The following is a 12564-nucleotide window of genomic DNA, read 5'->3' on the forward strand; positions in this document are numbered from 1 at the left end:
AGAATCCCAGGAATGGGGAATAGAAGTACAGTTCTGCCTAAAATTGTAGCTACTGTGGTTCTCAGTCATGCTAAATTCTTCTTCTTCTTCTTCTTCTTCTTCTTCTTTTTTTTTTTTTTACTATAGGATTAGCATTTTTGATGTTTCTCCAAGGAAAATAAAATGCATCATTTTACCTTGAAAATCTTTTAAACATGAATCAATTTATCATTTGTGATATTTTAAAATCATATCACATGTATTTTGTTCATTCAGCACAATGCTATCCTGTTTTTATTTCATCTATTCATAATTAAAAATATATTGCAAGTGGATAGAAAGAAAAGAGAATGATATATTTGTTAGAGGCATCTTAAAATGAAGTTTAATTAATTCCTGACCTATGCCACCCTAAATATTACAGCTATAGATTTTTGTACAATACTTTGCATTTAATTAAAAACCTTTTCTATTTCAGGGACCTTTGCCCTTATTTGGAATTAAGCAGGATTTTTTCTTTATAAGTATCCCTTTCTCCCACTCAAATCGTTAAATGTCAGGCTCCTCGTGAAGTTCTTCTCTGACCTCCCGGCTCATCCTGTTCTTGAATGATTACTTGACTTTAGTCATTACCATTAGGTTTAGTATTAATTACCCTCTACAGAACATGGGTGCCTTAATTATGCTCTCCACTTGCTTTGAGAGGGTCTGTGTAATATTTGTATTTATGTCTGGGTACCCCTACATGTGTATCTTAGAAGACACAAAGAGATGGAAGAGCATTCCATGCTCATGGATCAGAAGAATAAAACATTGTTAAAATGTCTAGACTGCCTAGAGAAATCTATACTTTCAGTCCCATCCTGATAAAAATTCCACCAGCATTTTTCAAAGTGCTGGAACAAAACAATCCTAAAATTTGTATGGAAACCAGAAGAGATCCCGAATTGCTAAGGAAATGTTGAAAAAGAAAAACAAAACCGGGAGCATCACGTTGTCTGATTTTCAAGCTTTACTACAAAGCTGTGATCACCAAGACAGCATGGTACTGGCACAAAAAACAGGCACATAGACCAGTGGAACAGAGTAGAGAGCCCAGATATGGACCCTCAACTCTATGGTCAAATAATCTTCAACAAAGCAGGAAAAAAAATATACAGTGGAAAAAAAGACAGTCTCTTCAATAAGTGGTGCTGGGAAAATTGGACAACTATGTGTAGAAGAATGAAACTCAACCATTCTCTTACACCATACAGAAAGATAAACTCGAAGTGGATAAAAGACCTCAACATGAGGCAGGAATCTATCAAAATCCTAAAGGAGAACATAGGCAATAACTTCTTCGACATCAGCCACAGCAACTTCTTTCAAGATATGTCTCCAAAGGCAAAGAAAACAAAAAGCAAAAAATGAAACTTTTGGAACTTCATCAAGATCAAAAGTTTCTGCACAGCAAAGGAAACACTCAACAAAAGAAAGAGGCAACCCATGGAATGAGAGAAGATATTTGCAAATGACACTACAGACAAAGGGCTGATATTCAAGATCTATAAAGAACTCTCAAACTCAACACACATATAAAGAACTCTCAAACTCAACACACACAAAACAGATAATCAGGGGCAGAACATATGAACAGACACTTCTCCAAAGATGACATACAAGTGGCTAACAGACACATGAAAAAATGTTCATCATAATTAGCCATCAGGAATATTCAAATCAAAACCATATTGAGATACTAACTTACACCAGTTAGAATGGCTGAAATTAATAAGACGGTAAAAAACAAGTGTTGGAGAGGATGTGGAGAAAGGGGAACTCTCTTACACTGTTGGTGGAATGCAAGTTGGTGCAGCCACTTTGGAAAGCAGTGTGGAAATTCCACTAATCATGACTAATATTTCTGAAGTGAGCTTTCAGTCCTCAGCCCTGTGCTAAGGGATGACCTCTTCTTTTGTTCTTAACACCACAACACAGCGAAGACTATTATCTTCTCCCTTTAAGAGATGAGAAACTACCGAGTGTTAGAGTGGTCAGGTCACTCGCCAGCTCTTAAAAGTAGAGCTACTCTATGACCCTGCAATGTCACTACTGGGTATTTACTCCAAAGATACAGATGTAGTGAAAAGAAGGGCCACCTGAGCTCCAATGTTCATAGTAGCAATGGCCACAGTTGCCAAATTGTGGAAAGAACCAAGATGTCCTTCAATGGAAAAATGGATAAAGAAGATATGGTCCATATATACTATGGAGTATTTTGCCTCCATCAGAAAGGATGAAGACCCAACTTTTGTATCAACATGGACGGGACTGGAAGAGATTATGCTGAGTGAAATAAGTCAAGCAGAGAGGGTTAAATATCATATGGTTTCACTTACTTGTGGAGCATAAGGAATAACATGGAGGACATGGGAAGATGGAGAGGACAAGTGAGTTGGGGGAAATTGGAGGGGGAGACAAACCGCGAGAGACTGTAGACTCTGAGAAACAAACTGAGGGTTTTGGAGGGGAGGGGTTGGGGGGGTGGGTGAACCTGGTGGTGGGTATTATGGAGGGCACGTATCACATAGAACACTGGGTGTAGTACATAAACAATGAATTTTGGAACACTGAAAAGATATAAAATAAAATAAAATGAAAAAAAGAAGATTATCATTTTTCGACTCACCTTTCCCAAATTAACTATATAGCATCCACATAGCCATCATAGGACCATATTAAACTGAAGAACTTACCAGTAATAGACTTGGTACAGGCTGCACACTTTTTGGCATAAAGATGATTGTAGCAGTCCAGACAGAATGGATAATCATCTCTGGACATAAACTCTTCTTCACAGAGCTCTTTCCTACAGCTACTGCACAGAAAACACTCTTTATGCCACGGCTGGTCATGAAACGTTATCCCACCTGATGTTATCACCTGCCAAAGGATCACAAAAAGCCAGTGACCATGGGATCTAGTACGATCTGTCATGATCCTCTTCTGTGTCCACAAGTGATACTTTGGGCTGCTCTATCACCTTGTGTCAGGATGTCCTTTCCCTGTGATTTCTTTTTTTTTTGAATCAATATGAGAAGCAAAAGGCTATAGGGGTTAAATAGAACTGGCTAGAAATATCCTAATTTTTTTCCTATAGTGGAATAGAAAAGAAGCAGGGCCATCATGGACTCAGGAAAATGAAAAAGAAGTAGAGCCTTGATTACTTTTCTCATTGTTCTCTTTTTTTGTTGGGCTTCAAAGATATGCCATCAGCACTAAGATATTTTCTGCACCAGGTTCTTATTTCCATGTCTGACTTTTAAGGATGCTGAAAAAGTGGCTTTTCCCTGAAAGCTTTAATCCAGCAGTAACAACCCTGAATAGCATTGTTAAGCACCATCATCCACTAATCATGACTAATATTTCTGAAGTGAGCTTTCAGTCCTCAGCCCTGTGCTAAGGGATGACCTCTTCTTTTGTTCTTAACACCACAACACAGCGAAGACTATTATCTTCTCCCCTTTAAGAGATGAGAAACTACCGAGTGTTAGAGTGGTCAGGTCACTCGCCAGGTCTCACAGAACTAGCATTCAAACCTACACAGTCTGACTCCTGAGCCTGTGTGCTTAGCCAGTAAAACAATACTGACCAAGGTTACTTTTTGCTCTTGAACAGTTGATAAGTCCTTGTCCAATGAGTGAACAAATGCCAAGGGAAAAAACATTTGGACAACAATTCCGGTATTGTATCGAGCACAGATGGAGTGCTGTGCCAACTGTGTGGGTTTTCAGCTTTAGAACTCTATGTAATGAGCACAGCTTGTATGTCGAACCTTAATGTGTGATGTGCGAGGGTTTTGTCAGACATACTTATTATTCCTCCATAATATATATAACGGAAGAATTATATATAAATACACACACACACACACACACACACATGCACATATATACCAAACCAGTTTGTTTGTTTGTTTATTTTTAATGATTTACTTATTTGACAGAGATCAAAAGTAGACAGAGAGGCAGGTGCAGTGGGGGAGGGGGAAGCAAGCTCCCTGCCCAGTGGAGAGCCTGATGTGGGCCTCGATCCCAGAACCCTTGGACCATGACCTGAGCCAAAGGCAGAGGCTTTAACCCACTGAGCCACCCAGGTGCCCCATATACCAAAGCAGTTTAATCCATGGGTTGTAATCAGATGGGTAAATATTGGACAACTGTTCTTGGGTAGCAATTTTTAAGTCACAGTGTCTTTAGAACCCATGGCTGTTGAGCTCTTGGAGTAGCTCTGGAATCTACAATGTGTTCCTCTGCTCCCTGAGGCAAGTCCTTCAATCTCTGTATTCAAATTAACTGGACATAGAAAATGTGGAGACTCTTCTAAGCCATCTTATTAATGAAGAATTTTTAAAAAATGTTGTATATGATACAGGCTTTTGAAAAGATGATTCTAAAGATATTTTTGAATCTACAACAAATATCTTAAAAATTAAAGATATTTGATAGAAAAGTTACTTTTCCTACCGGAAAAAATGTATACTAGTCTAAATAAGTAATGGGAAACATCATGGTGTGTGTGAACTAAAGCAATTTAAAATACCCCCTACTGATTTCAAATGCCTCATTGCGGGCACAGCAGAATTCAAGATGCCTTTGATTTGTTTGGTCAAATTATTAGCAGGCAATGCTTTAAAGATTCCAAGCTTGCAAAATATATTCACAGCAAAAGAAAACTTGGTATATACACCAAAGACTGTTTAATTAGACAGAAGAAACTCTGGAACATTAAAATAGTTTGCTTGTGATGATGTTCCTTTTGAAGAGGCAAGCCCGCTAAGATGAAGCTGGATATTCAGGCGTGATGTTTGCCGTTGGTTAGTCCTGGGATTTGGAACAAGTTTCTTCTCTGGCAACGCGGAGGCAGTACTGGTTTTGTGCTTAGTAGCCATAGCCAGTGAATCTATTTGAACCTCGAGGAGCTTGGATTCAAAGCACCTGTGGTTTGAGGTTACTTGTTTTGGTAGAAAATAAGTTTTATCTATTTATTGATCTATTTTTATTTTATTTTATTTTATTTTATTTTTTAGAGAGGGAGGGAGAGAGACAGTAGGGGCGGTGGGGGCAGAAGGAGGAAGAGAGAATTCCAAACAGTCTCCATGCCCAGCGAGGAGCCTGATGTGGGGCTTGACCCCAGGACCCTGAGATCATGACCTGAGCCAAAATCAAAAGTCAGACCCTTAACCAACTCAGTTGCCCAGGCACTCCAGAAAATAAGTTTTAGTTTCACAAAATAAAATCTATGAAATCAGTTCTAAGGGGCTGGTTGTCCAGTATTTTTTGCCCATTTTGTTTGTTTTATCTGGTCTTTGGTTTGAGTTGAAACATTGTTTTTCTTGATCAGAAACATTTATATCCAGCTTTCTTCAAAAGACTTGTGGTTTTAAAAATTAAATAGAAAATAATCTGGCATGTTGTGGTCTGTCTACTACCCAGTATAAATATTTCACAAAGTTTTGGTGACTTCAGATCATATTCTAAATATAGGACAGGCTCCTATAACTTGGGAAATGCCAGTGCTTTGGCCTCAAACAGTGCTTAGCGTGGATATACTAGAGAAATTCCTTCTCTTCAATTTTTATAGCATTGAAAGAAACTTTATTGTATGCCCAATAAATGATTTTAAGATAATTTCCACAAGTCTTATTCATATTTTAACTGAAGTCTTTAAGAAACATAATGTGAACATGGTCCACTTAGTTGTCCTACAGAACAGTGAGATAAATCTATTTGTTCCTAGCATCTGTTTCTAAAGATTTTATTTATTTATTTGACAGAGAGCTCACAACTAGACAGAGAGGCAGGCAGAGAGAGAGGGAGAAGCAGGCTCCCTGCCGAGCAGAGAGCCCAATGCGGGCTGAAATTATGACCTGAGCTGAAGGCGGAAGCTTAATCCACTGAGCAACCCAGGTACTCTCTAGCATCTGTTTCTAAAATGGACATCTTCAGGGGCTCCTGGGTGGCTCAGCTGTTAAGTAGCTGCCTTTGGCTCAGGTTATGATCCCAGGGTCCTGGGATTGAGCCCCGCATCAGGCTCCTTGCTCAGCAGGAGGCCTGCTTCTCCTTCTTCCACTCCCCCTGCTTGTGTTCCCTCTCTCACTGCATCTCTCTGTGTCAAATAAAATCTTTAAAAAAAAAAAAAGAACGAATAAATAAATAAATAAATAAATAAATGCATGTCTTCAGGGTGCCTGGGTGACTCAGTCGGTTGAGCATCCAACTCTTGATTTCAGCTCACATCATGATCTCAGGGCTGTGGGATGGAACCCCATGAGGAACTCCCTAACCAGCATGGAGCCTGCTTAAGATTCTCTCTCCTTTTTTCCTCTGCATCTACCTACCTCCCTCGTGTGTGCTCTCTCTCTCTTTCTCAAAAAATAATATAATAAAATAAAAAAAATAAAATGCAGGTCATCAGCTCTAATAAATCGTCTGAGCTACATATATTGCAGGGTCATAGGATCTGAAGGTTTTCTATAAAGTCATTGTCTAAGTCAGTGTTTCTGATGGAGTAATGGAAATTTCTGGGTATAAGATGGTTTTCTATCATGTTACTATCAATTGTAATTTCAGCCATAATTATAGTGTATTGTAATGGTTATGATGTAGGAGTTTATTGTTTTCTCTGCAAATGCAGTCCTTCTGTTTTAAATACATATAAAAAATTACTGTGCACATGCACTCCCATAGAAAGTGGTAGTGAGGCTTCTAGCTGTCTAGATGCAATTATACAAGTGGTCTTGAGATCTGCCAAAGCAGCCCATAGATCAAAAATGTTTAGAGAGCGCTGCTTTCCCATCACAATTTATCGTGTTATTTTAAACTTGATGATGCCTTATGGGTCAAGGTTTTCTTCAAGTACATCAATATATATTTTACAAAATACAGACAGATTTGATCAAGGTAATAGAGATGAGTGACTTTTCACATTAATACTTAAAGGCTAAAAGAGGTTGGATGACGTTTACTTGAAAGCATGACTCTTTTCTTATTGGAAGATATGGTTTGAATGGGTGTCCAAGTCAGAACAGTCTGGAACTGGAAGCGAACCACTTGCTGCCCTTGTCCTTTTTCTGTCTTTCTGTCTAATTTCCCTAATGATCTTGTCACTCTCTTGAGTCTACTTATCTACTCTTTAGAAATATTAAAGCTTCAAGCCAAGAAGACATTTGTGTTGCTGGGACATAATGTGAAAAGTTAAACATCCCATTTAAACTGGTTCCTTTAGTGACTCTGTGAGAAAAATCGTATTTCTCTGAAACGAAATGGATCCAAAACTACTTTCCAAAAAATGTCTTGTATTCTACGAGAGATGTATGCCCTTTGCCAGAATACATAATCTTGTGAAGTAACAGTGAATGGAACTGGACTATCTTGAGCTTTTGGAACCTTACATTCACGTTCTGGGTGGAATTTTATGACGATGAAAGTAGGTGGCTGTCTTCACCATAACGGGCAGTGTGCGTCTGGCCATAATGGAATTCAAAACTAATGTGAATGTGTAAAGACAGACAGAACATGGGGCACCTGGGTGGTTCAGTGGGTTAAAGCCTCTGCCTTTGGCTTGGGTCATGATCCCAGGGTCCTGGGATCGAGCCCCGCATCGGGCTCTCTGCTCGGTAGGGAGCCTGCTTCCTCCTCTCTCTCTCTGCCTGCCTCTCTGCCTACTTGTGATATCTCTCTCTGTCAAATAAATAAATAAAATCTTAAAAAAAAAAAAAAGACAGAACATGATGGTATCGTTGCATTCCAAATATCTAGAGGGTTTAAAAAGCAATGGTCTGGAAGGTTCCACAAGCTTCATCCTCTTTAGATAATTACCTTCTTACAAAAGCTGCAGTAATGAGCAAACGCCTTCTCAAAACATGGCACACAGTAATTGCCACTCTCTTTGGAAATCAAAGGTTTAGTTCCTATTGGCTGTCGACAATGCTCACACACAAAGCAGGTTTCATGCCAGTAGTTTCCCTTAAATTCCATTTTGCGGGAACCTGTGCCACCCCAAATAAGAACCTGTTAGTATAAATGAAACATCATTTTATTTAAGTAAAGGTATGTCAAATTACTCAAACTGTATATTGTAACGTTAAGATGTGTTTTGTTGGCTTCTAAACAGTGTTTTGTTGGCTTCTAAAACACTTACCTGAGAAAAAGAAGGTAGAGTTCAGTCACGATGAGGACGAGTCTCTCTTTTACTGACTCTCTTGTGCTGTGTAAGCTACAATTTTGAGATTTGAAAGTACAACTGGTGGAGATTCTGAAAGGCTGCATGGGATTTAGATAGACTGGGCTGTAATTATCAATCTGGGAAATTAGGGATGCCTGAGGTACAAACTCTTGAGACTGATGTTGTACAGTTACGGTCTTCTAGAAACTCTTTGAATTCATAATAAGAAAATGAGAGAAAACTGTGTTTTATGCTGCTGTCCCTGGGGATTTAGAAGAAAATCAAAACAGAGAAGGTGCTTGCCTGGAAGTATAATGATGTACATGTATCCTTGACTTGCCTAGAAGGAATAAAGATGAGGGACCCTCAAACCATATTTTTTGTCCTGCTACAAAATGATGGTAGGCCCCATTCTCCTTTGAGGAATTATGCTTCCCGATGACATTGTTTATGCCTAAGACAGGGTGTTTAATGCAGCCTTAGTGTTGTTGGTTTAGATTTTATCTTTATTCTATGGCCCAAATTGTGGTTGAAAATGTCTCTGTGAATTAACTTCATGAAAATACATCGAACACTGTAATGTACCCATACAGAATAATTACCCAGAAAGAATAATCCTTTAATTTCTAAAAATGTACAAAATGAAATCAAGAGATAGCAAGATAGACATCTTTCTCCAAAGGGGGGCTTTCTTAGCTACTCTGCTCTTCCTTGGGTGCTCGGGTGGAATTCAAAGCCTTGCAGCTTTCAGTGAGAGACTGGGGCTCCCTTGGGATCTTACCAGGCATGATGGTCCTCTTGCAGTGGAAGCACTTGCAGGAGCACTCGTTAGAGTAGCACTCCGAGCACAGCAGGCGCTCGTCCTTGGCAGCAAAAGGCTTTTCCACCAAAGAGTGATTGCATTTGGCACAGTTGAAGCATGCTTCATGCCAGTGTCGGCCTTTGTAACCAAGATCCTTCGAGGCAGTAAATATGAGTTAATTAAATGTGCTAGTGACAAAACAGGTCATTGGATAAGACAAAAATGAACACTCCTGGGACTCTGGTGTCAGTAGTTTGTGCTGGTAGCTTGAGGGAAAGTTGTCATTGATACTATTACCCATGAAGAGGAGGCTCTCTGGGGCAATTAAGAGCTAGAGCCTGGGGCTTTCTTAGTTGGTCACTGAAGACACATGGAAAATAAACTCTTTTTTCTTCAGATTTCCTCTTCCTTCCTTTTGTAAACTGTAGGATCATGGAAATCATGGAATGATTTTTATTTTTAGGTTGTAATATATTATTGTTTGAGATTAAACAAAATCTCAACACCACAACACAAAGAAAAAAGAGGGAAAAGAGAAAAACAGTAATGTGCATGGTGGGAGGAATGGGCTGTATGAGGGCACAGTGGACTTAGGGGAGATGAACCTGATTCGAAGTCAGAAAATACAGATTTTTGAATCTCTACACTTGCAATGATTTATGTATTTATCCGTTTATACTCTTGTTATTCCAGAAATAAATCAGCATTTTCACTGTGTAACATAACCTCCTTAGTCTTTAGCATCTTTAACTATCTTCTAAGACCACTGTGAGGATTAAAATGTATGTTGTGTTTCATAGTGCTAGACACCATACCTGGTCATCATGGTAACTTTGAAGGTGCTTATATCCAGTAGTGGAGGAATACAGTATTAACAGTCAATACTGAAGGAAACAAGACATTCCCAAGCATTGGTCTGATTGTTCGCATGCAGTCATTCTGTGAATTGAAGACCTACCTTGGAACCTGATTCGATTGGTTCTTTGCACTCCTCACAATAGTTAGAAAAGATACGATCGTAACATGAAACACAATATGGATTGTCATTCTTTAGTACATACTTCTTCCCAAGAAGTGATGCTGTGCAGTATTGACAATCAAATTGAGCTGTTGTCATTTTGGATCAGTCCTGTGAATAAGAAAATGATTCACGTACATGAAAGCAAATTTTTTATAAGAGAAATTATAAAGCCTTAACAGGAGCCAAACACTTGAATGAACTTAGATCTTAAGCAAAACAAACAGACAAAAAAACCCCAAAACCACCAATTTAGGAAAATATGCTGTAGTCATGGTGACGTTTGGAGTGATTTAGGAAAGGCTCCTCTCCCATTTTGGCAGTTCCTGTGTGTTTTGTTAACAAAATGCAGTAAGCCAGCAGCCAGATTGTGCAAAACATCTTGTATTCATCATTCATTAATGTGAACTTCAATGAAAATGTGATATGTGTTGAAAGAGGACAGTTTCACCTCAAGGATGTAAATATGAACTGTTGATAGGTCTTTCATTAACTGTCATCACTTACTAACTTGCTGGAGAGTTCTGGAGGTAGAGTTCTTTGGAAATCACAACAATCTGAAATAGAAGTTACTAATCAAGCACACTGTCATTTTCTAGGCCATTCTTTTATTTCTCAAATTATTATTGGGCACTTACAGAGAGTTCTGCCCATTAGTCCTTAGATCTGTCTGTACTACATACTCTGTTGGGACATCCTCCTTCTTTGTGGCTTGAACATCTCCAAATATGCTGTTGACTCCCAGATCCACAGCTGAAGGTACCCTTGTCTTCTGGGCATCTGCTTTGGGATAGCCCACACTAAACTGGCCAAATACAACTCCTAAGCAGGTAAGACTTAGTCCAAGCACTTGGTCTTTCTGGTTACTGTTGAGCAATTGCCCAGATGTAGAAGCATAGTGGAAACCATCAGTGGTAGGAAAGAACTCAAGCCTTCTTTAGGTTTTAGAACTAAACTAAAACTAAGATGTATGTAGAATGGTGAATTGCAGGGGCATTTGCTGAATGAGAAACTGTTATGAAACATAAAGCAAAGGCAAGGATAAGAAACCAGTAAAGAACAGAACTTATGGCTTTCAAAAGGTTTAATTAGGCATTGAATGTGAGTTTTTCATTGTCATCAAAAGCACTATCACTGATTTTCTTGGAAAATGAGATTTGTTATCTCTGGATTTACTGGAATATATTAGGAGCTATGAATATGTCCTAATTCTCTACCTTGGAATTTTTTTTTTAATTTTAGCAAAATCAGAAAATCCATTAATTATTGTGATGCTTTTTACAACATTTTTTGAAAAATTTTTTATTATGTTCAGTTAGTTTTTACAGCATTTAAAATTTTTTTTTATTTTTTATAAACATATAATGTATTTTTATCCCCAGGGGTACAGGTCTGTGAATTGCCAGGTTTACACACTTCACAGCACTAACCATAGCACATACCCTCCCCAGTTTTTACAGCATTTTTAATGACAGTTTTTATTTAATACATTACAATTGTATTCCCATACATTTTTGCCTTCTTTTATTTAATGATAAGGTATTCAGAACAATGTCTTGCTGAATATATATTGTCATTAATTCTGTACGTGGCAGCTTTGTTATATTGTTCTTCACTAACAAAGAAAAGACAGGATTTAGAACATGTGGGGTTTTTTCCCAGGGAAGATGAAAATTCATACTAGAAAGTTCCCAATGGAACATGCCAAAATTATCTGCAAGGAACATTGAATTCCCTATTTGATTAATTTCACAGAAATGTCCTTTCCAAGTGAATACAAACACACTCAAAGAGTTAGTAAGGACTTAGAAACAGGAGGAAAATAGATCTGATTCCCTTGAAAGACTTTGAAATGCGAGTTTTATTCACATTTACAGTGATCATGTGTTTATCTCTTAATAGTGAAATAAGGTATATATACCTTTAACTTTGTATGGAAAATGCCATTTTCATTATTAGTATTTATTTGGCGTTAGATGTATGTAATAGCATCGTGGAGCAAGGGAACTCCCAGTCCACTTCCATTTTGTGAGGCTTTTAGTATCTGATAAAATGAAGATGCAACTAAAGGGATTACAAAACTGGTAGTGTTTCAGCATTTTAAACACAACACTGCAATACTTATATCTCATTTATTTTATAAATATATACATATAGATATCAAAATATATATCAATAAATATAAATGTTTATCTAAATAAGTATCGCCATCCTAACCACATAATAGATCTTGCTTCCTAGAAAATTCTTAACAAAATGGACCGTATTTTATTATTTTTTTAAGGAGAAAGTTTTATTTCCTTTTTTTGCTAAGATTTTATTTATTTGGCAGAGAGACAGAGATCACAACTAGGCAAAGCAGCAGGTGGGGGGGGGGAGCAGGCTCCCTGCTGAGCAGAGAGCCAGACGTAGGGCTTGATCCCAGGACCCTAAGATCATGGCCTCTGAGCCAAAAGCAGAGGCTTAACCCACTGAGCCACTCAGGCACCCCTAAAGAAGAAAGTTATTTCTTATTTTGTCTTTTTTTTTTTCCCTTAAAGCAGCGTCAGAGAGTTGG

At 38.2% G+C, this 12564-nt stretch overlaps 1 protein-coding gene across 10 annotated transcripts in view; it reads right to left on the reverse strand.

The window, feature by feature from the left end:
- FHL5 (four and a half LIM domains 5) overlaps positions 1 to 12564 on the reverse strand; it is a 46786-nt gene that overhangs the window by 6910 nt on the left and 27312 nt on the right. For 8 of the 10 annotated variants that reach the window (XM_082730773.1, XM_082730772.1, XM_082730774.1 and 5 more), the window contains 4 exons: positions 9948 to 10118; positions 8969 to 9143; positions 7842 to 8011; positions 2718 to 2904 (listed from right to left, as the gene is read on the reverse strand). In XM_082730773.1, the coding sequence (XP_082586899.1) occupies positions 2718 to 2904; positions 7842 to 8011; positions 8969 to 9143; positions 9948 to 10106 (691 nt within the window). In that variant the 5' untranslated portion in view covers positions 10107 to 10118. Of the gene's footprint in view, positions 1 to 2717; positions 2905 to 7841; positions 8034 to 8968; positions 9144 to 9947; positions 10119 to 12564 lie in introns of all 10 variants that reach the window. The other 2 variants (XM_082730776.1, XM_082730768.1) reach the window with 1 other exon arrangement.

Source organism: Mustela nivalis (assembly GCF_964662115.1).
Source record: "Mustela nivalis genome assembly, chromosome: 5".
In the NCBI taxonomy this organism is placed as follows: domain Eukaryota; kingdom Metazoa; phylum Chordata; class Mammalia; order Carnivora; family Mustelidae; genus Mustela; species Mustela nivalis.